The sequence below is a fragment of the Equus asinus genome, chromosome 24 (genome assembly GCF_041296235.1).
Source record: "Equus asinus isolate D_3611 breed Donkey chromosome 24, EquAss-T2T_v2, whole genome shotgun sequence".
NCBI lineage: Eukaryota > Metazoa > Chordata > Mammalia > Perissodactyla > Equidae > Equus > Equus asinus.
This window is the reverse complement of record NC_091813.1, coordinates 43831585-43853534: the sequence shown is the minus strand read 5'-3', so window position 1 is coordinate 43853534 and position 21950 is coordinate 43831585. Positions and strand designations below refer to the sequence as shown.

The 21950-nt window shown below is 38.1% G+C and overlaps 1 protein-coding gene across 1 annotated transcript in view; it reads left to right on the top strand.

Annotated features, from left to right (window-relative positions):
* The window catches only part of OSTM1 (osteoclastogenesis associated transmembrane protein 1), a 33936-nt gene extending 12278 nt beyond the window's left edge, over nt 1-21658 (top strand). The window contains exons 3-6 of the mRNA XM_014839044.3: nt 4981-5078; nt 13390-13557; nt 15545-15710; nt 19612-21658. Coding sequence (XP_014694530.1) covers nt 4981-5078; nt 13390-13557; nt 15545-15710; nt 19612-19667 — 488 coding nt within the window. The 3' untranslated portion in view covers nt 19668-21658. The remainder of the gene's footprint in view (nt 1-4980; nt 5079-13389; nt 13558-15544; nt 15711-19611) is intronic.
* Nucleotides 21659-21950: the final 292 nt, after the last annotated feature.

Genomic DNA, 21950 nt, shown 5'->3' with positions numbered 1-21950 from the left:
TGAAGCTTGCCCTATTTTTCAGAAATTGGTGATTGTCTCTCTTGTTTTCTATAAAACTAGTTTTGAAAAACAACAGAGATCTTTGTACATACTCCTAATAGATGCCAGATACTTTATCTAAAGATGCATAATTCCTGTTATGATAGTTTAGTAGGTTTCTATGTAAGATTTTAACTTGAATCTTTACCACCTTTAAGAATGCCTCTTGAGCTGATGTTTGAACCCTCACTGAGAAAGAAGCTATGCTAATCTGTCCTTGATGAGGCCTCATTGATTATCTGAGATGAGGAACATTCATAATGACCACTTCACTTAGTGCTCATAGGAAGCTTTATTATTAGTGATATTCCTTAACTTACTAATTTCTAATATATATAGCTTCTCACTGCCTGTAACCTTATGTTTCCAATTCCTGCAAAAGAATGAAAGAGGAATTTTGCTGGAGTTCCTTTGTTTTAAGTCAGAAAGACGGGGCTCTTTAATAATGAAGACATTTTTAACCCCATTATATAAATGAATTTCTTTGTGTTTTATGATACCACTCTAATGGTCATTGGAAGAATTTTGATGGAACTGCACTGATGCAGTACTTAACAAGATGACCAGTCTTTATTAGGTTTTAGTTTAATTTTCAAATACTTTTAAGTGAAAAGGAGTGATGGTCAGTAAAATAGAAGAGAGTAAGTCCTTTTTGTTGTTCAAAGAAGCTTCATTTATAAATTACTTTTTTCTTTTGTTTTTATTTATTTTTCATAATTCTATAAATTACTTTTTATAAAGAAATTACAAAAACTGAAAACCCTGTCAATCTTGTTAGCCCAACATACTCATATTCTGCATATATGTAATTGTGTTTGTTTTTATTTATATATACTCTGCCTCATGTGTAAAAGGGTTCAAGGATACTTTGTGATGACGTTAAAGCAGGATTAAGAGGGGCTGTGTTATATCTATATATATTTTAAAAGAATTTAGTGTGTGAATTTTTTGAAAGCTGACAGATGGAGCAACATTTTTAAATAATAAAGAAAACATGGTATAATTAAGAGAATACTTAATGGAGAGTCTGGAAAGTGTATTTTATATTTTAATGCTTTACTAACTTGATGTATGATCCTCAGTATATCACTTTATTCCTCTGGCTGCTTCCTAATTTGTGAAATAATCCCTCAGATTTTTTTTTTATTATTTTTTAAAGATTTTATTTTTTCCTTTTGCTCCCCAAAGCCCCCCTGTACATAGTTGTATATTCTTCATTGTGGGTCCTTCTAATTGTGGCATGTGGGACGCTGCCTCAGCGTGGTCTGATGAGCAGTGCCATGTCCGCGCGCAGGATTTGAACCAACGAAACACTGGGCCGCCTGCAGTGGAGCACGCGAACTTAACCACTCGGCCACGGGGCCAGCCCCGATCCCTCAGATTTTTAAATGATAAGGTGAACAGTCAGAATGGGACTTACATTCTTGAGAAGATAAAGCTGCAGAGAATGTAGAGTACTGAGTTCAGAGAGGGAAGGGCTCTAGGAATAGGTTCATCAGCAGGGCCCCAGGTATACCAGGTTCAGACCGAGCCCGGAACCAGGGGCCTGTATGAAGGGGGTGAATGGGGCCGAGTTCCAGCTCAACTTCTGGAGGCAGAAGTGCCTTTTGTAACTGATCTAGCCAGAGGGGATGCCTTTTTCTAATTTGCAGAAAGGAGTCTAAACGTGCTCATTGCCACCCTGTTCGCCAGGTTTATGTTTCATCTCTGTTGCCAGTGCTGATCAGTTGGTAGTGACTGCTGGAATCCTTGCACATGAGACCTCCAGTGCAGTGGAGGGAGGAGTGCTGACTCCGAGGGTTGAACTTTAGTGGTTTAGAATGTAGATGTGAATATTTTATTTATTTTGAAGTGTTTGAAAGTACAGGCTCAGGAATCAGACTGAGTAAAAATTCCAGGTTTTCACTTTCCAGTTTCGTGACCTTTGGCAACTTCCTTATTCCTCTAAGCCTCTGTTCCTTATTTAGAAAGTGGAGGTAATGAGAAGTTCTTGCCTCATAGGGTTGTTATAAGAATTAAATGAGTAGGGCCAGCCCCGTGGCCGAGTGGTTAAGTTTGCATGCTCTGCTTTGGCGGCCCAGGGTTTTGCCGGTTCGTGGACATGGCACTGCTCGTCAGGCCATGCTGAGGCGGCGTCCTACATGCCACAACTAGGAGAACCCACAACTAAAAATACACAGCTAGGTACCGGTGGGCTTTGGGGAGAAGAAGAAAAAAAAGATTGGCAGCAGATGTTAGCCCAGGTGCCAATCTTTAAAAAAAAAAAAAATTAAATGAGTAGATGTGTTTAAAGTACAACAGAGCACTTGGAACACAGCAAGTACCCAGTTAATGTTCGCTTTCGTTGTCGTGATTGTCATTTATCACAGAACATGGACATCTCACAGTGCGTCATGTCCTAGTGTCTACTGTAGGGGAGGAAAGAAGTCTTTTTCCTCCACCCGTTTTAAGTTCTCTGGCTGAGACTCTCTCAATTAGGCTGTCCAAAGACAGATCAACAAGAGAAAAACAAACCCAAGTTTATTAACGTGTACTTTGTGCGTGTACACATGGGAGCACACAGTGATGAGTAACAAGAAGGGATGGTTAGAACCTGGGCTTATGTACCATCTTGGGCTAATCAAAGGAAAAGGGATTTGCGGCTTCTGGTGGAGGAGGGAAGTTACAGGAAGGTGACCTGGAAAAGCATGGTAAACAAGGGTTGTTTGGTAAGGTTTGTTATGCATGTTTAAGTTGGAGCCTTCTCCATAGATAAGAGTTGTTTAGAGTCCTCCTTGTCCTCTTACATGAGAGGGAGACATCTTTACAAATGGACATTTTCTTTATAAATGTAAATTTTATTTACAAAATGAAAACTTGCACCCTGTTTTTGGAGCGCCGCCCCCCACCCCTCCTGCATCTATCTGCTGGTTCTCAGTGGCCTTCAGCTCAAAATAATCCATGTGCCAAAGAGGCATATTTTGAGGTGTTGTATTCTGGTACTCTTCACCACCTATTCAGTCTGTCTCTTATCCATTGAATTCTTTCTGTTTGCTTTGCCACCTTTTTCATGGGTGGTTGCAGTAGCCTCCTCTCCTGTTCCTCCACTCCCAGGTGAGAGAGAGCATATTAGATGGTCCTGAGTGGGTGTAATATACAGCTATCAGTTGAAATTAAAGGAGTCAAGAGTAGGGTTGAGTACTAGAGAACAGAAAATATTTGGAACATCCCCTCTGCAGTAATTGACAGGGTGTCTACAAGATTGTTTTGTGGCCCTGAGATTAGAATTTGAACTGAGTCCCTTCATGATAACTTTAGAGTTTTCTATAATAGCGTTCCATGATGCAGGCTCAGCGAGCCAAGGAATCGAAAGAAAGATTTCTTAGACTCTCAAGGTCTGGTACTAGTGCTCCTTTATTCAGAGAAGAGCATGGGGACAGGACCCATGGGCAGTAAAGAGCTGCAAACATGGGTTGAGGGTAGGGCTAAATTGATAAGGCATAGGTATGTGAGTTATTTCTTTACAAGACAAAGGAAAGATTATGTAAAAAAGTTGTTAAAATGGTATCAGTGCAGGCGGGGTCTGATTACTGGGTGGTCCTGTAACTTTGGATCAGGTCAGATCAGGTCAGGATGTCCTGTGCTTCCCAGAGGATGATATAGATTGGTACATAGGGCAGGACGCCTTGGACTTCTCTCCCTGGGGCAGCCTTGATCCTTCTCATTCTACAACCAGAATTGAAAGTAGAGAAAGTAAATGGAGGCTGTCCAGGGTTGGAAATGTTTGTGAGTACGTGGAACGTAAAGAGAGCGAGGATTCTAGGAGAGTGAGATTGAAATGGCTGACCACCAGAAACCAGGCACTTGAATCTAGATCTGAGAGACTAAGCTGAGAACATAGGGAAAGGTCAAAGCGAAGTGAGGATAAAGAATAGGTTCGAGGCCGGCCCAGTGGCCGAGTGGTTAAGTTCACATGCTCAGCTTGGGCAGTCCAGGGTTTCATGGTTCAGATCCTGGGTGTGGACGTAGCACCACTCATCAGGCCATGCTGAGGCAGCGTCCCACCTAACAGAGCAAGAAGGACCTACAGCTGGAATATACAACTATGTACTGGGGGGCTTTGGGAAGAAGAAGAAGAAGAAAAAAGAAAAGATTGGCAACAGATGTTAAGTCAGGGTCAATCTTTAAAAAAAAAAAAGAATAGGTTCATCGAAGAAGAGAGAATAGATAAATCGTGCTATAGTCATACATAGAAAACAATGAAAAGGGGTGAACTGTGCTAATGCTAAGCGAGAGTAGCAAGTTGCAGAGGAATATCGTTTATGTAACATTTTTTAAAACGTGTAAAACAATTCTATTTTTTTCCAGACTTTCCTTGAAACCCCTTGATCAGTATTTTAGGCAAAATTCTCACCAGCTTGTTTCTCTTCTCTCCCAACTCAATAGATTAGAAAGAGCAAATTAAAAAAGGTTACCCTGTTAGGTGCAATAAATGACCGCTAGTGAAGATGGAAGAGACACAGAGCTACTAAATTTGACACAGAAAAGGATCAAAAGCATATGAATTTAGGTAAAATTAATGCAGGATAAACAGTCTTATTCCTAAACAGCATTAGGAGTGCCCCTTACTGCGCAGCGTCTGATATCTGATGTTCGTGATTAAGACTTTGCACCATCAAAAATCAATTTAAATTTTATTTGGTGTATTGTTTTTATAAAGAGGAGAATATGTGATTATTTAAAGATTTTCATGGAAATGGTTATGATGTAAAAAAAATTGTTTTGGAAACTGAAAGGGGTGAGCTTCAGATATTTGAGAAATTCTCTTATGTGGAACACTTCATGCTTATTTGAATGGAGAATTACTGTAGTGTGAAACAGAAGATGATAGCTTGAGAGATAAATGACAATACAAAATTGTTGCTTGAGATATAGTAATATACTTTTTTGGTTTTTTGACAGATTGTTTAACGAACAAAAGTGAAGAATTATCAAATAGCACGGTATACTTCCTCGATTTATTTAACCACACCTTGACCTGCTTTGAGCATAACCTTCAGGTATTTTATGTATGATGCTTGAAATTAAAATGATGCCTTGCACAAATGAATAATAAATAATACCAATTGTTGATATTTATCTGTACACGCAATGTAGGGCAACTAGTAGACATGGATTTCTGCTAAGTTCTTCCATTACCAGACCTTAGGCAAATCATGCAGACTTGAGTTTTCTTATTTGTCAGGTGGGGATAGTAAGATCTACCCTGCCTGCCTTCAAGTATTTTGTAGTGAGGATCCAAGGAGGGTAATGAACATGAACACTTTAACTGAGGCATGTGATTATTTAATTAAAACACGATGTTGTTCTGTGTGACAGTAATTTACTGTGACTGTTTAAGCAGTAGGGTATTTTACAATGTAGTATGATTCTGTCTACAGAAAGCCTGTTCTTTGCCTCAATGTTTGCTTAAATATGTTTTACCTACTTTAAAAGGCACTATTTAGTAAGGTAACTTTTTGAGTATTGAATTATAATATAAAAGGTAGCCTTTAAGAAACCTACCATTGGTTTTTGTTTTCTCCATCTCTGACCCTTGAATGTTGGTATTGGAACTTCCCTGGTGGTGGTGAGGGGGCGAGATTGGAACTCTGGTAAAATCCTAGTTTGAAACTTGCTTAACAAGTAAGTAATCCCCAGAAAGAGATGTAAACATATTTAGGATGCAGGGATGTATTAGTTCCTCTTTAATAAATGTGATAACATGGAATTCTGAATTTCCCTGAGAATAGTAAACTCTATTAGATGAGCATTCCCCAAATATGTTCTGCAGGACGTTTATAGATGGTCCCTAAAAAAAGGCTCATGTTCTAATAAGGCTGGGAAATGCTTTACTACAGGACTTCAGAACGTTAGTGGACTAATGTACGTTGTAAAACTCCAAATGGTAACTTTTGTAAACAGCATTTACCACATGTATTTGACCAGGCACTCTTTGGTTTAAGAGACTAGTGTTCTGATGAATGATTTTAGGGAAATTAGCATTTTTCCTGGGATGTTAGTTGCAAATATTTTTTTCCTAGTTTGTTGTTTGTCTTTTTATTGTGCTTTTCTTTTTGTTATGAAGACAATTTTAACTTTTGTGTTGTTAGATTTATCAAAAAATTTTTAATGGCTTATGGACTTTGTGTCACACTAGAAGGCCTTTTCTCACTTTGAGATTATTTAAAAAATTTCTCCTGTGATTTCTTTTAGTACTTTTATGGTTTCATTTCCTGTATTTAAACATCTTTTATCTATCTGAAATTTATTTTGGTGTAAGATGTGAGGCATAGCCCCAACAATTTTTTCCTGATGGCTTCTTGACTATCCCGTGAAATGAATTTTAGAACCAAGTTCAAAAAATTAATCATTTTAAGATTTTGTTAGAGTTGCGTTACATTTTAGATTCATCATTTGGAAAGAATTGACACATTTAGATACTGAGCTTTCCTATCTAGGAATATGATATGTTGTTTTTTTTATTGTGGTAAAATAATATATATTTGGTGTATATATATAATGTGATAAAATATAAATTTTACCACATTATATAGAATACCACAGAGTATAAAATTTCCACATTATTGTTTTAAAGTGTACAGTTCAGTGGAATTAAGTAATCTCACATTGTTGTGCACTGTCCCCGCCATCCACGTCAGATCTTCATCTTCTCAAACTGAAACTCTGTCCCCATTAAGTATTGACCCCAATTCCTCCCCTTCTAGCCCCCGACAACCACCATTAGTCTCTATTTTTTAATGTCTTCTAGAGTAGTTTTATTTATTTAAATTTCATATAGGTCTTACATGTTTCTTGAGTTTTTCCAAGATATTATATAGTTTTTGGTGCCATTGTGAATGATACCTTTCCTTCCCCTACTACAGATTTTAACTGGTACTTTTGAAATGCTTTGTTTTGGGATAATTTTAGATTTATAGAAAAGTTGCAAAGGTAATACAGAGAATTCCCATACGTCCCTGACCCAGGTTCTCCCAGTGTTAACCTTACATTATCATGGTACATTTGTCAAAACTAAGAAATGAACATTGGTACGTATCTGTTAAGTAAATGCCAGGCTTTATTCTGATTTCCCCAGTTTTTCCACTAATGTCCTTTTTCTGTTTCAGGATCTATTCTGGGGTAATATATTGCATTTAGTAACTGATTACTCCTTAAAATTTCTATCATGTGTAGCTATGTTCCCTTTCTTATTCCAAATGCTGTTTTTGTGAGTCAATTTTTTCCCTTTTGTTTCCTTTAAGCTTCTTAAAGGTACGTTTGTTTTTATTGATCTTTTTGAAAACCTACATTTGGCCTTATCAATTTCTGTTTTATTTTTCTTTATGTGTTTATTCATGCTTTTGTGTTTATTAATTTCTCCTCTGTTCTTTTGGTTAATTTTGTCATTTTTCTAGTTCTTTAAATTGAATGGTTAATTTATTTTCAACTTTTCTTGCTCAACAATAAAGTAATTTTCAGACTGTAAGTTTGTAACTTTGGCCTTTCCAATAATAGATTCTGATATGAAGGGATCGCATTTTCATTTATTTCTAAATAATTTCTAATTTTAATTTTGATTTATTCTTTGACTTAAGAGTTCCTTGGAAGATTATTTTTTAATATGAGTGGCATGATTTGTTTATTTGCATTTGTATGTCTCAAATTTTAATTGGAGTTGCGATTAGTAAATGTAGGCTGTCTACATTTTTGAATTTATTGAAATACCTTTGTGATGTAATAATCAGTTACTTAAAATGTTTCCTGGGCATGTGGCCGGCCTGGTGGTGCAGTGGTTAAGTTCACACGCTCCGATTTGACGCCCGGGGTTCGCCGGTTCGGATCCCGGGTGTGGACGTGGCACTGCTTGGTAAAGCCATGCTGTGGCAGGCGTCCCACATATAAAGTAGAGGAAGATGGGCATGGATGTCAGCTCAGGGACAGGGTTCCTCAGCAAAAAGAGGAGGATTGGCAGCAGTTAGCTCAGGGCTAACCTTCCTAAAAAAAAAAACAAAAACGTTTGCTGGCCATTTGAAAAGAATTTGTTTGTAGGATACAAAGTGATACATATATCCAGTTCTAAGCAATTATTTTTAATATAGCCACTTTTACCTTTTGGGACTTCTTTTTTTTAAGAGGCAGCCTGATCTTCTTTTACCATAGATCTTTGCAAATAAATATGACAAAGTGCATTATTTTTTCAATCTTTTTATTATAAAAGGATTTCAAACTTGCAGAGACATTGAGAGTGATATAATGAAGACTCATGTATCTATCATCCAAATTCAACAATTATCAACATTTTGTCATATTTGCTTTATGTCTGAATATATGCATTTTTTTTGCTGCAGCACTTGAAAGTTGTAGATATTATGACATATTACTCATCTAATTTTTTAAAAATTTTGTTTTTTGAGTAGTGTTAGATTTATAAGAAAGTTGCAAAGATAGTAAAAAGTTCCCATATGCCCCTCATCTGGTTTCCCCTATGTTAATATCTTATATTGCTGTGGTACATTTGTCACAACTAAAAAACCAACATTGGCGCATTACTATTAACTAAACTCCAAAGTTTATTTGTATTCACTAGTTTTTCCAGTAAAGTCCTTTTTACCATCCAGGTTACCACATTGCATTTAGTTGTCATGTTTCCTTAGTAAGCTGGTTTTACTCATGACAGTTCTGACGCTAAATGTGTGGGGTTTTACCACACCAACAATCAATTCTCTGATTCTCTGACACCAACTAGGTCCTGTAATGCAATTTAATTCTGACACTAATTACCCAGAGTTAGCATCATACTCCACAGATTTAAGGGCTCAGTCTCACAAGACAGCCCTCATTTCAGATGCCAGTTGCAAATAGGCTGCCCAGGTTACTCACACTTCTGTCTGACTTGGCTACGAAGTCAAGGGGTTCCCACAGCTGGTCCCCTTTCAGGTTCGATAATTTTCTAGAATGACTCACAGAACTCAGGAATGCTCTTTTCTTCTGTTTACTGGTTTATTAGAAAGGATACAACTCAGGAACAGCCAAATGGGAGAGATGCATAGACGGTATGCGGGGTGTGGGTGTGCAGAGCTTCCATGCCCTCTCTGGGTGCACTACCCTCCCAGCGTCGATGTGGGCACCAACCTGAACACAAGCTCTCCGAACATTTAGGGTTTTTAATGAAGGCCTCACTACATAGGCATGATTGACTGCATCGTTGGCTGTTGATGATTAGCTCGATCTCCAGCTCCTCTTCCCTCTCAGAGGTCGGGAGTAGGGCTGAAAGTTCCAATCCCTGATCATGCCTTGGTCTTTCTGGCAACCAGCCTCCATCCTGAAGCTCTCTAGGAACCCCCAGCCACCAGTCACCTCATTAACGTACAAAAGATGGTCTTGTCACTCAGGTATTCCAACGGTTTTAGGAGCTGTGTGCCAGGAACCAGGGACAAAGACCAAATATCTGTTTCCTGTTGTACCACACTTAGTCTCCTCTTGTCTGTGACAGTTTCTCAATCTTACCCTGTTTTTCATGACTTTGACAATTTTGAGGAGGGCTGGCTAGGTATTTTGTAGAATGTCCTTCAGTTTGGGTTTGTCTAATGTTTTCCGCATGGTTACAGTGGGACTGTGGGTTTTGGAGAAGACGGAAGTGAAGTACCTTTCTCATCACATCCTGTCAGAGGTACATGCTGTCAACAGGGTTTATCCCTGATGATGTTAATCTGTATCACGTGGACAGGGTGGTGTTTGCCAAGTGTCTTTAACGTAAAGTTACCTCCTTCTTCCTCTTTCCATACTGTTTTTTTTGGAAGCAAGTTACTAAGTAATAAGGAGTGGGGTTAGGGAAATTAAGCTCTGAGTCCTGGAGGGGTGAATGTTTACTTAAATTGTTTGGAAATCTTCTGTAAGGAAAATTTGTCACTTCTTCCACATTTATTCATCTATTTATATCAATATGGACTCATGAGTATTTATTTCATTCTTGGGGCTATAATTAATTTTTAAAGTTCTCTCCTATTTACTGAATTCTTTTTTGTTGCTCTGAGATCTGGGTTTAATGTGTCTCCCTTTAGAATCATTTCATTTGTTTGTTTGTTTGTTTTGTTTTCTTTTTACATCCATTGTTAGGCTCATCTTACTTTCTTAAGTGCTCATGTGGCCAGTGGTAGGATGGTTATACCAGGCTGGGAGCACTGGAAGAAATCTCTCTCTTTCCATATGGAGTTTGGTTTCTGTAGCTTGGCTTTTGAAAGTTTCCTCAGGCAGGCAGTATGTGTTCACTTATTCAACAGATATTTATTGGGTGCTGATTATGTACCAGGCAGCATTCTGGGCACTGAGGGTAGAGCAGTAAACAAGACAGATAAGATTCCTGTTTTCGTGAACTTATGTCCTAGTAGGGGTGAGACTGATAACAAAGAGATGAGATGATTAAGAGTAATGAGTCCCGGGAAGGGGTGTGGTATACTACCTTAGATAGGGTGGGCAAGGAGTACCTCTCTGAGCAGGTGAATGTTGAGGTGACCTAAAGTTTGAGATAGCGTCAGCCATGGGATGAGTGTTTCCCGCAGAAGCAAGGATAAAGAAATGCCTTCGGGGAGAGAGTGAGCTTGGTATGTGCAAGGAATGGGAAGAAGGCCAGTTTGGCTGGAGCACAGTGAGCAAATGTGAATGAGATATGGGGAGATAGGCAGAGGCCAGATTATAAAGAGCCTCGTAGAACAAAGGAAGAAGTATGGACTGAATTCTCAGCACAATGGGAAGCCATTTAAAGCAGGAATGTTACATGACATGATTTACTTATAAAAATATCACTCGGGCTGCGTTGTGGAGAAACTCAATTGAATGTAGGCAAGAGTGAAAGTAAGGAACCTAATTAGGCGGCTGGCACAGGACAGAGATGGTATGGACTAGGATCTTGGCCTTGATGTTGGAGAAACAGATGGATTCAGGGTACGGTTTAGAAGTATATCTAACAGGGCTTGCTGATAGATTGGGTAATTCCTGGAGAGTGGTTTTGGCTGATCAGAGAAGGAAAGAGAAGAGTCAGGATGATCCTAGACTTTTGGTCCTGAGTAGCTGAGAGGATGCTGGGGCCATGGGAAAGACTGGTTGTAGGAAAGTGGGGACTAAAAATTCTGTTTTGAGGGGCTGGCCCCGTGGCCGAGTGGTTAAGTTCGCGCACTCCGCTGCAGGCGGCCCAGTGTTTCGTTAGTTCGAATCCTGGGCGCGGACATGGTGCTGCTCATCGGACCACGCTGAGGCAGCGTCCCACATGCCACAACTAGAAACACCCACAACGAAGAATACACAACTATGTACCGGGGGGCTTTGGGGAGAAAAAGGAAAAAATAAAAAAATCTTTAAAAAAAAAAAAATTCTGTTTTGAACCTGTTAAGTATGGAATCGCTATTAAACTTCCAAGGTGAGGTGTCAAATAGTTGGTGTTGTAAATGAGATTGGAGCTCAGGGGAGAAGTGTGAGCTGGAGATAGAGATTTGAGAGTCAGTGGGTGCAGATGGTATTTAAAGTCACGAGACTGGATATGTGTGAGTGTAGACAGAGATGATCAGGAAGCCCCAAGGACTGAGTCCTGGGGGACTCCAGTGCTGTGTGTGTGTGTCTGCGTTTGAGAGGGGAGGGGAGTCAGCTAAAGAGATAAATGGAAGCAATGAGATTGGTGACATTGGCGGTGACATTGGCTGTGGCAGTGACTTCTAACTCACTGGTTGAGTAGGGATGTGGGTTTAAGTTCCAGACCAGATCCCCCTTGGGTAGTAAGTGTTTGCAGGTGGCTTCTCTGGGAACCTGGACTGTCATGGTGGCTGTGGAAAGACTGCTTTTTTGTGGCTGGCCCCGCAGGCAGGGCGGGGCTATGATTCCAGCCTGCTGCATCTCTCGAGGTCAGTGTGGGTGGTTGCAGGGGAGTGGAGGTTCACAGGAGACCGTGGGCCTGGCTAGTTTCTCTGGGAGTGGTGTGGTGGCTGTAACACAACCTTCCTGTGATGACATATGCATGTCACACCTTTACATTTCACAGTGCTATTCAAGTGCCTGGGTTTACCCTTTTCTTGAATCTCTTAAGTAAAGAAATCAGGAGACAAGGCACATGCTGATATCATCATCTTCCTGGAATCCCACTTCCTCATTCATTTTAAAGGCCGCAGAGCTTTTTATTGTTCAGCTCTGCTACCATTTAGTCAGTCCCTGTATTGATAGAGCTTTTTATTTGGTTCAGTGTTTTACTGTTATAAACACAAACAATCTTTTTTCATATATTTGGAGTATTTGCATGAGTTTGGTAGATTCCTAGAAGTGAAATTGCTACATAAAAAGGTATGTGCATTTTAAATTTTAATATAAATGCCTAAGTTACACCCCCCCATCAAGGTTCTGCGCTCAATTTTTGATTGAACACATTTAGCTAAATGCACACTTGTTTTGTGAAAAACAGACATTGGGTTATTTCTTGTGGCAGAATTAAAGGGAGACTTCGTTTCTCTGTCAAATAGATGGTGGGGGTAACATTGTGGGGGCCGCCTCAGTTTAATTCCTTTAATTTTTCCTTCTCTCTTTCATTCCAATATCCAGTTCATATCATATTTCCAGGCTGCAGGTAAAGAATAAAGGAAATAGAAAGAAAAAGTGTGAGCTGGCTGTTCAGCAAACGTGTTCTTGAAAAGACAAGTGTCAGTTCCAGAAGTGGGAAAGATTGAGATTCACTAACTTAACACCTTATATGTTATATCTACTCCCTTGATTTTAGTTTCTAGAATTCTTTGGTGTTAGTTCCTTTTTGCTGCCCAGAAAGTCCTGGCTTACAAGCCTTGGGGTAAGAGGGTTGAGTGGGGATGTAGTTTTGGTGCCTTTTCCTTTCACTTGCGTAAAGCCATCTCTGTCTAAGGTAGCCTTCAGTGTTGAAGTCGGCACAGGCAAGGGCATGTTTTAATCATCCGGTGAGAGTAGGATACGTAAGAGCAGGCATAGAAATGACAAGATAATTTAGGAAATTTGTGGTATTTAGATATCAGTAATTTGGCATATGAGCTAGTGTTGTCCTCAGTTAACAGAGGCTAATGCGGTGTTTTTCAAAATTTAGGGGCAATTAGAAAGTGCCAAGTATTTTGCTGTGTCCTTTACACACTAGGTCTGTCATCCTTGGGACCTGTAATACAGGTAGTGGTAGCCCTATTTTGTAGATGGTAAAACTGAGGCTCAGAGTGATTTCACAACCTGCCCAACACTTCACCATGCTGCATCTTTACCTCTAGGAGGGCAAATAGCTGACGTTAAAGAGATGTAATGTTATTGTGTGTATTATATGTGCCTTTCACATTTTAGGGGAGCACATACAGTCTTCTCCAGTTAAGAAATTATTCAGAAGTTTGCAAAAACTGTCGCGAAGCCTACAAAAATCTCAGTAGTCTGTACAGTGAAATGCAAAAAATGAATGAACTTGAGAATAAAGCTGAGCCTGGAAGACACTTATGCATTGATGTGGAGGATGCAGTAAGTACTTTGCTTCTGATATGATACATATTTTGTAGCGTTGTTGAATGTGCCTTCAATGTTATCATCCCTTTTAAGGATATATTGGAATCTGCATATGCTGTCTTCAACCAGAAATAACTAGTTATAAAGTAGTGAAGTTTTAGAATATCCTGATCTGTCAAACTGAAATGGAAATGTATCACATCCTTCATAAGGAAATTGATAATTTGGTACATTTTGGTTTTTAGGATTGACAACGTGTGTCATTTTCAGAGGCGTGGGCATTGTTATACGTTTACATTTCAGTTTCTTGTGCACTTGTTGCTAATTCAAGAAGCCTCTAGGTTTTGCTACCATTTGTTTCCAAAGCCATTCCTCAGTTGTTTTCTGTCCCATTGGTGTGTTTATTTCTTTATATCCATTACTATTTGAAAATTTTTGTTTACTTGTTTATAGTCTGTCTCCCGTCACTAAAATATAAACCACATGAGGACAAGGACCTCATGTCCTTTTTCGTTCAGTTTTCAGTATTTAGAATAGTGCCTGGCATATAGCAGGCCCTTAGTAATATGTGTTGATTGAATGAATGGTCAACAAAAAAGCTTTTTTGTCCATTGTATAGCCTGCCTTTACATGGGACACCACTAGATGGCAGACATGCCTTTTTACAGGAATATGATGCCTGGGTATAGAGGCATTAGAGGAAACTGAGAAATTATTGGCTAAAAGTAGAGAATGCAAAGTCAAAATTGATAAAACTTACTGGTTGAGAATGATTGAATATGAATTATCATAGTAGCTCAGAGTGAACTGTAGTGGATCAATAATAGTCAGGAAGGTAAAAAGCACTTAAAATGGACACACCATGGGGATTCTTGTTTATTTTTTACTGCTGTATTCCTAATGTCTAGAATGTACCTGGCTTCTCGTAGGCTCTCAATAAATAATAAATATATATTTTAAAAATAATAGTCTATTTCATTGTTTTTAAAATAAAGAAGAAAAATGAATATTGGTTCTGTGACATAAGTTGGATTAGACAGGAGTCAACATGACCACCTATTTTAGAACATCCTTCTTGCGATAAGCAAAACTTGTAATAAATATACACTGCACCATTTGCAAACTATATCTCAATTAAACAAAATTCAGGCAAGAACAGTTTTCTGCATTAAATTTGATAGTTTCCTTACATCATTTAGTCTGTTTGACGGAAACCCTGAGCTCAATGAGAGTGAGGTGCTGGTGCCCCTAAGTCTGTTTCTAATGTAGCTGCTGAGTAAGATAGTAACATTGTCTAATAAGGTTTCCATGACTCATTAGATATTGTCTACTTAAAAAATTGTTTGCCACGAGTATGAGTCCTTCATAATAACTTAGATAAGCTATTAAGCATTTCGTAGATCTCTCTTGAAGAGAAGCCCTATAAAGTTGGTATTTTTATTTCCATTCTGAAAATATTGCAGTAAGCTCAGTGAATTACATATGTAAGATATGAAAAAAAAAATTCTTTTTGTGAGCCTTTTCCCCCAGTTTCATTGAGGTATTACTGACAAATAAAATTGAAATATATTTAAAGTGTACAACATGATGATTCGACATGCCTATACATTATGAAAGATTCCCACAGTCAAGTTTATTAACACATCTGTCACCTTGTCGAGTTACTCTTTTAAACCTTTTTTAATGAATGAAGCACAGTCTAACTATATTGCTATTGATATGAGTTCTCAGCTTGAAATCTGTAAAAGGTTGACATTCTTTGGACAGTATTATGAATTTAGAATATGAACTTTCAGTATGGATATGAATTTAAACAATGTCTAATCGTGAACCAGCTTATTTCCCTGGCAGAAGAAATTGTCCTCAACTATCAATAGATTTTTTTAGGGGTAGATATTTAGTTTAAATCCTGGGTGCCTGTGAACTTATTAACAAAGTAACTGTATGGAATTTAGGACAAGTTAAATATAAAATAGAGTAATATTATTTGTTATTTTTCCAGATGAACATTACTCGAAAACTGTGGAGTAGAACTTTCAACTGCTCGGTCCCCTGCAGTGACACCGTGCCTGTAATTGCTGTTTCTGTGTTCATTCTCTTTCTGCCTGTTGTCTTCTACCTTAGTAGCTTTCTTCACTCGGAGCAAAAGAAACGCAAACTCATTCTGCGTAAGTTTCTTTTTACAATTGTTCATTTATTTAGATAAAAACCTGAAAATTTAGGCCTGTTTTAGAAGGGATATATACTCTGAGAACTCAAACTATATTTGTCTTAAACAGCTTTCTGCTTCACATTTTACACTTAAACTTACTAATGGAAGAGATATAGAAGTTCGTAAGTGTAGTAATCAAAAATCTTTCAGATGGTTTAATTAAGAAAGCTAGATTCCCTGGAATAAGGTTGGCAACAACACAGGAATAGCAAAGAAGGCTTTGCGGACTGAACTGGCCATAGTAGGGAGGTGTAGACAGCTCTTAGGCCCATTGGAGCCATGGCGGAACCACCTAAAAGCACGGCGGGCAGGGAGAAGCTGTAGCTTACACACAGACAATTTGTTATGGACAAGTTGGAATTGTAGTTGCAAGAACATTACTCGACTTATAGCACGTGCTCAATAGATGTTAATTCCTTTCCTTTCTCCCCATCAATTAGGACAGAGCAGAAAAAGCGCTAACCAGAAGATCCAATCTAGCTGAAGAAGAATGGTTTCTTTTTATCAGAGTGAAAGTATGAGCTTATCCCTTAGTAATTTTAGTTTTTAAAGAGAATTTAGAATTTAAAGAGAATTTCTTTGAAGAAAAAAGTTAGGCTTTTTTTCTCTCAAATATTATTCCTCGTCTATGATGTAAAAATTCTTTCTCCTGTAAATTTCTTTCTAGCACTTCTTCATGGTTTATCCTACTTCACTTCTAATGTATCTAACTTAAGAAAAGGTTACTTGTAGATATTTGTAATGTCTTGTCACCTTAAAAAGCTAGCTACTAGAAGAGAGAGTTTTCATCATGGGTGTGTGTAGTAATGTTTTTTGAAGATTGCCAGCGTTATGTAAATATATAATAACTCAGTCCTAAAAGCCGTTATTTAGAATAATAAAATATTGCAGAGACCTCACTATTGAGAAACTCTATTTTTCAGGACTTGATGTACCTTTAAAGTTTAGCTTCTTATTTGCCTTGCAAGTCTCTTTAACCCTGTGGAAGATATTTACTGCTTCTAATCAGGGTTTTGTTTGTTTTCACAGCAAAAGTCACTATCATCCATCTGCTTGTGCAAGCCACACACCTTATTGTCTTTTAATTTCTTCTTTTCTTTTCTCTATTCTCACATTCCTTTCCCTACCCCTTTTCAATTCATCAGCAAGTACTTCCAACCCCACTTCCCAAAATGTATCTTAAATTATCTTTTCTCTCCCTCCACTGGTAATACCCTAGCCCAGGCCATTGTCATCTCTTTCCCACACTAATGCAGGAGGCCCTTAACTGGTAACCCTGCCTCCATTTCTTGACCCACTACAATCCATTCTCCATATAGTGGCTGGAGTAATTTTTTAAACACAGAGTCTTACCATGCCCCTCTCCCACTTAAAACTCTTTCTGTCTTCCTGTTGCACCTAGAATAAAACCCAAACTGCAAACTTATTTCCAGTGTCTGCTTTCCAAGCTGTATGTGACCTGACCCCCATCCCCTTTCTAAACTCACTGCGTGCGCTCCTCTCCTTGCTCATGATGCGAGGAGGTGTTTTGGCCTTCTTCCTGCTCCTCTCTAATACTGAGCTCATTCGCACTGCCGCCTTTCCAAGGCTCTTGTACTTGCCCTCCCCACTTTGCTTGGCTGGCTTCTTGTCATCCAAGTTTTAGGTCCAAGGTTACTTAATTCAAAGAGACCTTTTACGACCCCCCAACCTAAGGAAACACCCCTTTTAAAATTCTTCTGTATCATCTTTCTTTAATGGCACTTGATCACTATTTAAATTACCGTATTCATTTATTTTCTGCCTTATTTGTTTGTATGCCTTGACTCAGCTGTTAGCTCCATCAAGACAGGATTTTGTTTATCTTGATTACCACTGTGTCACCAGCATCTAGAAAGTACCTGGCCCTAGTAGGTGCTCAGAAATATTTGTTGAATAAAAGAACATTATAGTTAATGTTAGCATTTCCTAGAGTGTGTTCCTCAAAATACTAGTCCTGTGGAATTCCCTTTTATGAGCTTCACAATGTATCTGGTTATAAATTAAAGGCCCTGAGATTACATTCCCAAAACTTGACAGTACAACTTCTGCATCATACCTGTTAATGTTTCACAGGAACATTGTTTATGAGTTAAATTATGAACCTGAGGAAGTGCTAGTGCAAGCAAACAGTTCTTGTGCTGTTACCTCATGGATGTTTTTCATTACTTTTCTTTATGCCCCCATTTCCTATGCCGCCATTCATCAAGTCCACTGGTAGAAATTAGGGATTAAACATAGGAGCAAAGCACAGTACACGCCCTCGGAGAACACACTGACCCTAATCCAATTATTACAACAGATGTCGTGGAGGTCTGTACAGTGCGGTTGGACCACAGAGGAGGAGAGACTGCATTAGAGGTGTTGGGAGTCACCATTAGATGATCCCTGGAGTGGAATGTGGAAGGATGTAGGGATTTATCAGATAGAGAATAAGGGAGCAAGGAAGTTGTAGGTAGAGGTACTCATTGGTATTGTTCCCTGGTTAGTTTAATAAATTTGGTCATTAGTCAGTAAGAAACTAGATTACTTCTAGTAATTTTAAACAACGTAATTAAAAAAAAAACTTTGGATTTATTTTGCTTCCCAAATCCACTGAAGGCTTAAGAAGTAGAATTTTAACTTAGGCTGTTTTTTTGTTTAAATTGCCCTTTAGTTAGGCTGAAACCATACACCGTTCCAGGAAGTCGTGTTGTCATCTTGTACTTGGAGTGGTGGTCAGGGGGGACCCTGATAGAAACCAGAACAGTGCTGCTCCTCCGTGACCAGTATCAGAATTGTCTGCAGAGCTTTGAAAAAAGATTACAGCTGCCTGGGTCCCCTTGCAGACCTTCTCAGTCATAACCTGTCCTCTAGTGTCAAGAACCTCCGAAGTAGGCAGCTTCCTGGTTATCCAGTGTCAGATACTTTCACTATGGCGTGATTGTTTTCATTTCTGGAACATGAGATACATTCATGTTTAACTGTAAGTACAAAACGTCTTACCAAGCCAGATAGCCATGATTTTCTTTATTGACCCTAATGACCCAGTCCAGTTAGCTTCATAATCAAAACTGTGCATATTTTATTAGCAGCCATATATGTTCGTGTATGTGTTTGTGCGTCTGTGTGTAATATACAACTCACTTTTCTTTGTAAGACATTTAAATTTAATTTTTTTAACACTACAGTGTTATTTCACTAAATTCCTTTAAGAGAAATTTAGATTTGGACTTCCTACTTAGACTTTTTTTTTTTGAGGAAGATTAGCCCTGAGCTAACATCTGCTGCCAATCCTCCTTTTTTTTTTTTTTTCCCCACTGAGGAAGACTGGCCCTGAGCTAACATCCATGCCCATCGTCCTCTACTTTATATGTGGGACGCCTACCACAGCATGGCTTGCCAAGCAGTGTCATGTCGGCACCTGGGATCCAAACCGGTGAACCCTGAGCCCCCAAAACAGAACGTGCAAACTCAACCACTGCGCCACTGGGCCAGCGCCCCTACTTAAACTTTTAAATATGTAATTTTATTATTATACCTCATGACACTTCCATTTTTTAAGTAGAGTAATTTCATGTCTGTTACATATTTAAGATTGTGATGTTCAAGATGATGTAAATTATCTCTGTTTTATTTGGTACTGCTTCTAGCAAAGTCATGTGCAACTTCTAGCAAAGTTATGTTTTTTGAGGTTGGTAGAAGAAAGTAGACATAAGTTTTAATTCTTAAAAGATTGAATCTATTCAGATTCAAACATAGAATTAGTAGATGAATAGTATAGCTTACATAAAAATAATGAATAATCATGTTTAGAGAATTAAATGTAAGTTAACATATGATACGTTTGATTTATCTAGCTAAACGTCTCAAGTCCAGTGCCAGCTTTGCAAACGTGCAAGAAAATTCGAACTGAAACCCACAAAATGGAGAACTGGCCTCGTATCCCGTGGATAAATGGTGGAAGACACGGCTTGGTCCAAAAGAAGATAAACTGTGATTTGACAAGTCAAGTTCTTAAGAAATGCAAGGACTTCACATTTATTTTGAAATAAGAATTTTCAATTTTTCTTTCTTTTTCCACCCCCTTTTAAGGGTGTGGGTATTTTTAATTTCCAAGCATAGCAGTGTTGTCTATTTTAAAGTGTGTTTGTTACAATAACAAAAGATGCAAGAACAATCTTTGTTTTATAGGCATATTATTACTGTTTGAGACTTCTGGTATCTCCTTTTAACATGTTATCTCAAGTAGCAAAGTTTCTGAAAACTAACACTTAAAAAATCAGTTATAGCGAAGACTTTGGAAAAGAAATATACTTGCCAAAAAGTAGCAGGTCCAAAGATTAATTTAAATTACTCGCCATTGCAGTATTATTGTTGTATGTGTGTTTAATATGTCATATATTACAAATAATATGTAATTTGACTCTAGTTTCCTTAAAGTCATTTTGGAAACCACTAATTATAAACCTCCCTAACAATTTTTAAAAGAGGGAAGGCACATTACATTTATCTTTGTAAAAAGATTTATGGTAACTGGTTTCTTACTTGACTTTTCTAAATAGTGTTTTACACCTTATTTTTGCCTTTATTTAATAAGTAATTTGAAATCACTGGACTGCTTTATTATATTCAGGGCGAGATGGATTCTTTTTATACCAGGGATTTGCATTGTGAATTACATTAAGTTATTTGGCAATTTATAATTTATTACTACTTTAAAGCAAATGTGGCATTATCACACTGTATTTAAATTGTGATTTTTTAATGGAGAGTTTGTCTTGGGATATGTGGAGATTTTTGGAGGGGAGAGAAAGGAGGAATAAAAAAAAACGTAAGTTCCAGAGACTAGTTAGGGACCTGAAAGGATGCTCATTATAAGACTGTTGAATGGTTCATACTGGGGGCACGAGTCAGTAAGAGAGTCTGATACAGAAAGCAGTCAAGTTAAGATGATGCTTATTCTTTTCTAAATTATTTAAATCGGATAAAGTGATATGACTGAGATGAAGCCACATATTTCACTCTCTGAAAACAAATTCTATTTGGGAACGTTTGTATCAATCTTCAAGAAGAAAAGCTTCGTTACAGTGTTGTTCATAATTTTTTTCCTCAGGTTTTTAGTGCTAGATATTTCATTTGTTAATTCCTTCTTTGATTTCTTGGTGGAAATAGACCTTGTTTTAAACGTTGAGAATATGAAGGCTGCTCTATGTAGAAACAAGAGTTTGGTTAAATGGTACAAGAATTTGAATCCCTTCATATACTGGTAAGTGCTCTGTAGAGAGACAAGAAAGTGTTATTATTTTTAATGTTTACCGTATTTGTGGAGTGAAAGAGAAGGCTCATCCTTGGATATGTACCATATTCAAAAGCTGTGACAGTTTTCCTAGTCTTCTGTGATCCATTTAAAATATGCTGGGGTTCGCTTTGCTGTCCCTGTTCACGCTGCTGATAGAAATAGCACTGTCTGATTTGAAGCACACGGTTGAGAGCCGTTGAAAGCAATCTTCCATTAACGCAGATGAAACCAGTTTACGTGCGCAAAGTTACAAAATGGCATATTTGATTCTGTAAGTAGTGACTCTTTGAGCACCTTTCACTATTATGTATTTCTAAAAACCATTGCTTTTGGATATGGTTGCGAAAATAAGCACTTTAAAAAAGAAAAGGCAGCCTTTACTGTTTTTCTGGTTGAGTCAATGCTCTTTAGAAGTACCATTAGCAATAGATTTAAAAAATAAGTATTAAGCACTACACTAAAGTGTGCAAATATTTCATTTTTTACTCATATCAAAAAATTCTTTGCATAGTTCTGAATTCTGAGACACACATAGCATATATGGGTGCGCAAGAACATCTTCAGTTTTTTTCACACTTTGAAATAAAGGAAGTACCTTAAGAAAATTGCAGTGCTGTATTTGATTTTTAAATACATTTTTATTATAACTTCAGATGTAATTGAACATCACATTTCAGTTTGTCAGGTACTGAATTTAAATGCCTACTTTAAAAGTACTATATATCTTATAATTTTGCTGCAAATAAAAATGTACTTTTGGGGGCCAGCCCAGTGACGCAGCGCGTAAGTTCATACTGTCTGCTTCAGTGGCCTGGGGTTCGCCGGTTCAGATCCCAGGTGCGGACCTCTGCACTGCTTGTCGAGCCATGCTGTGGCAGGCGTCCCACATATAAAGTA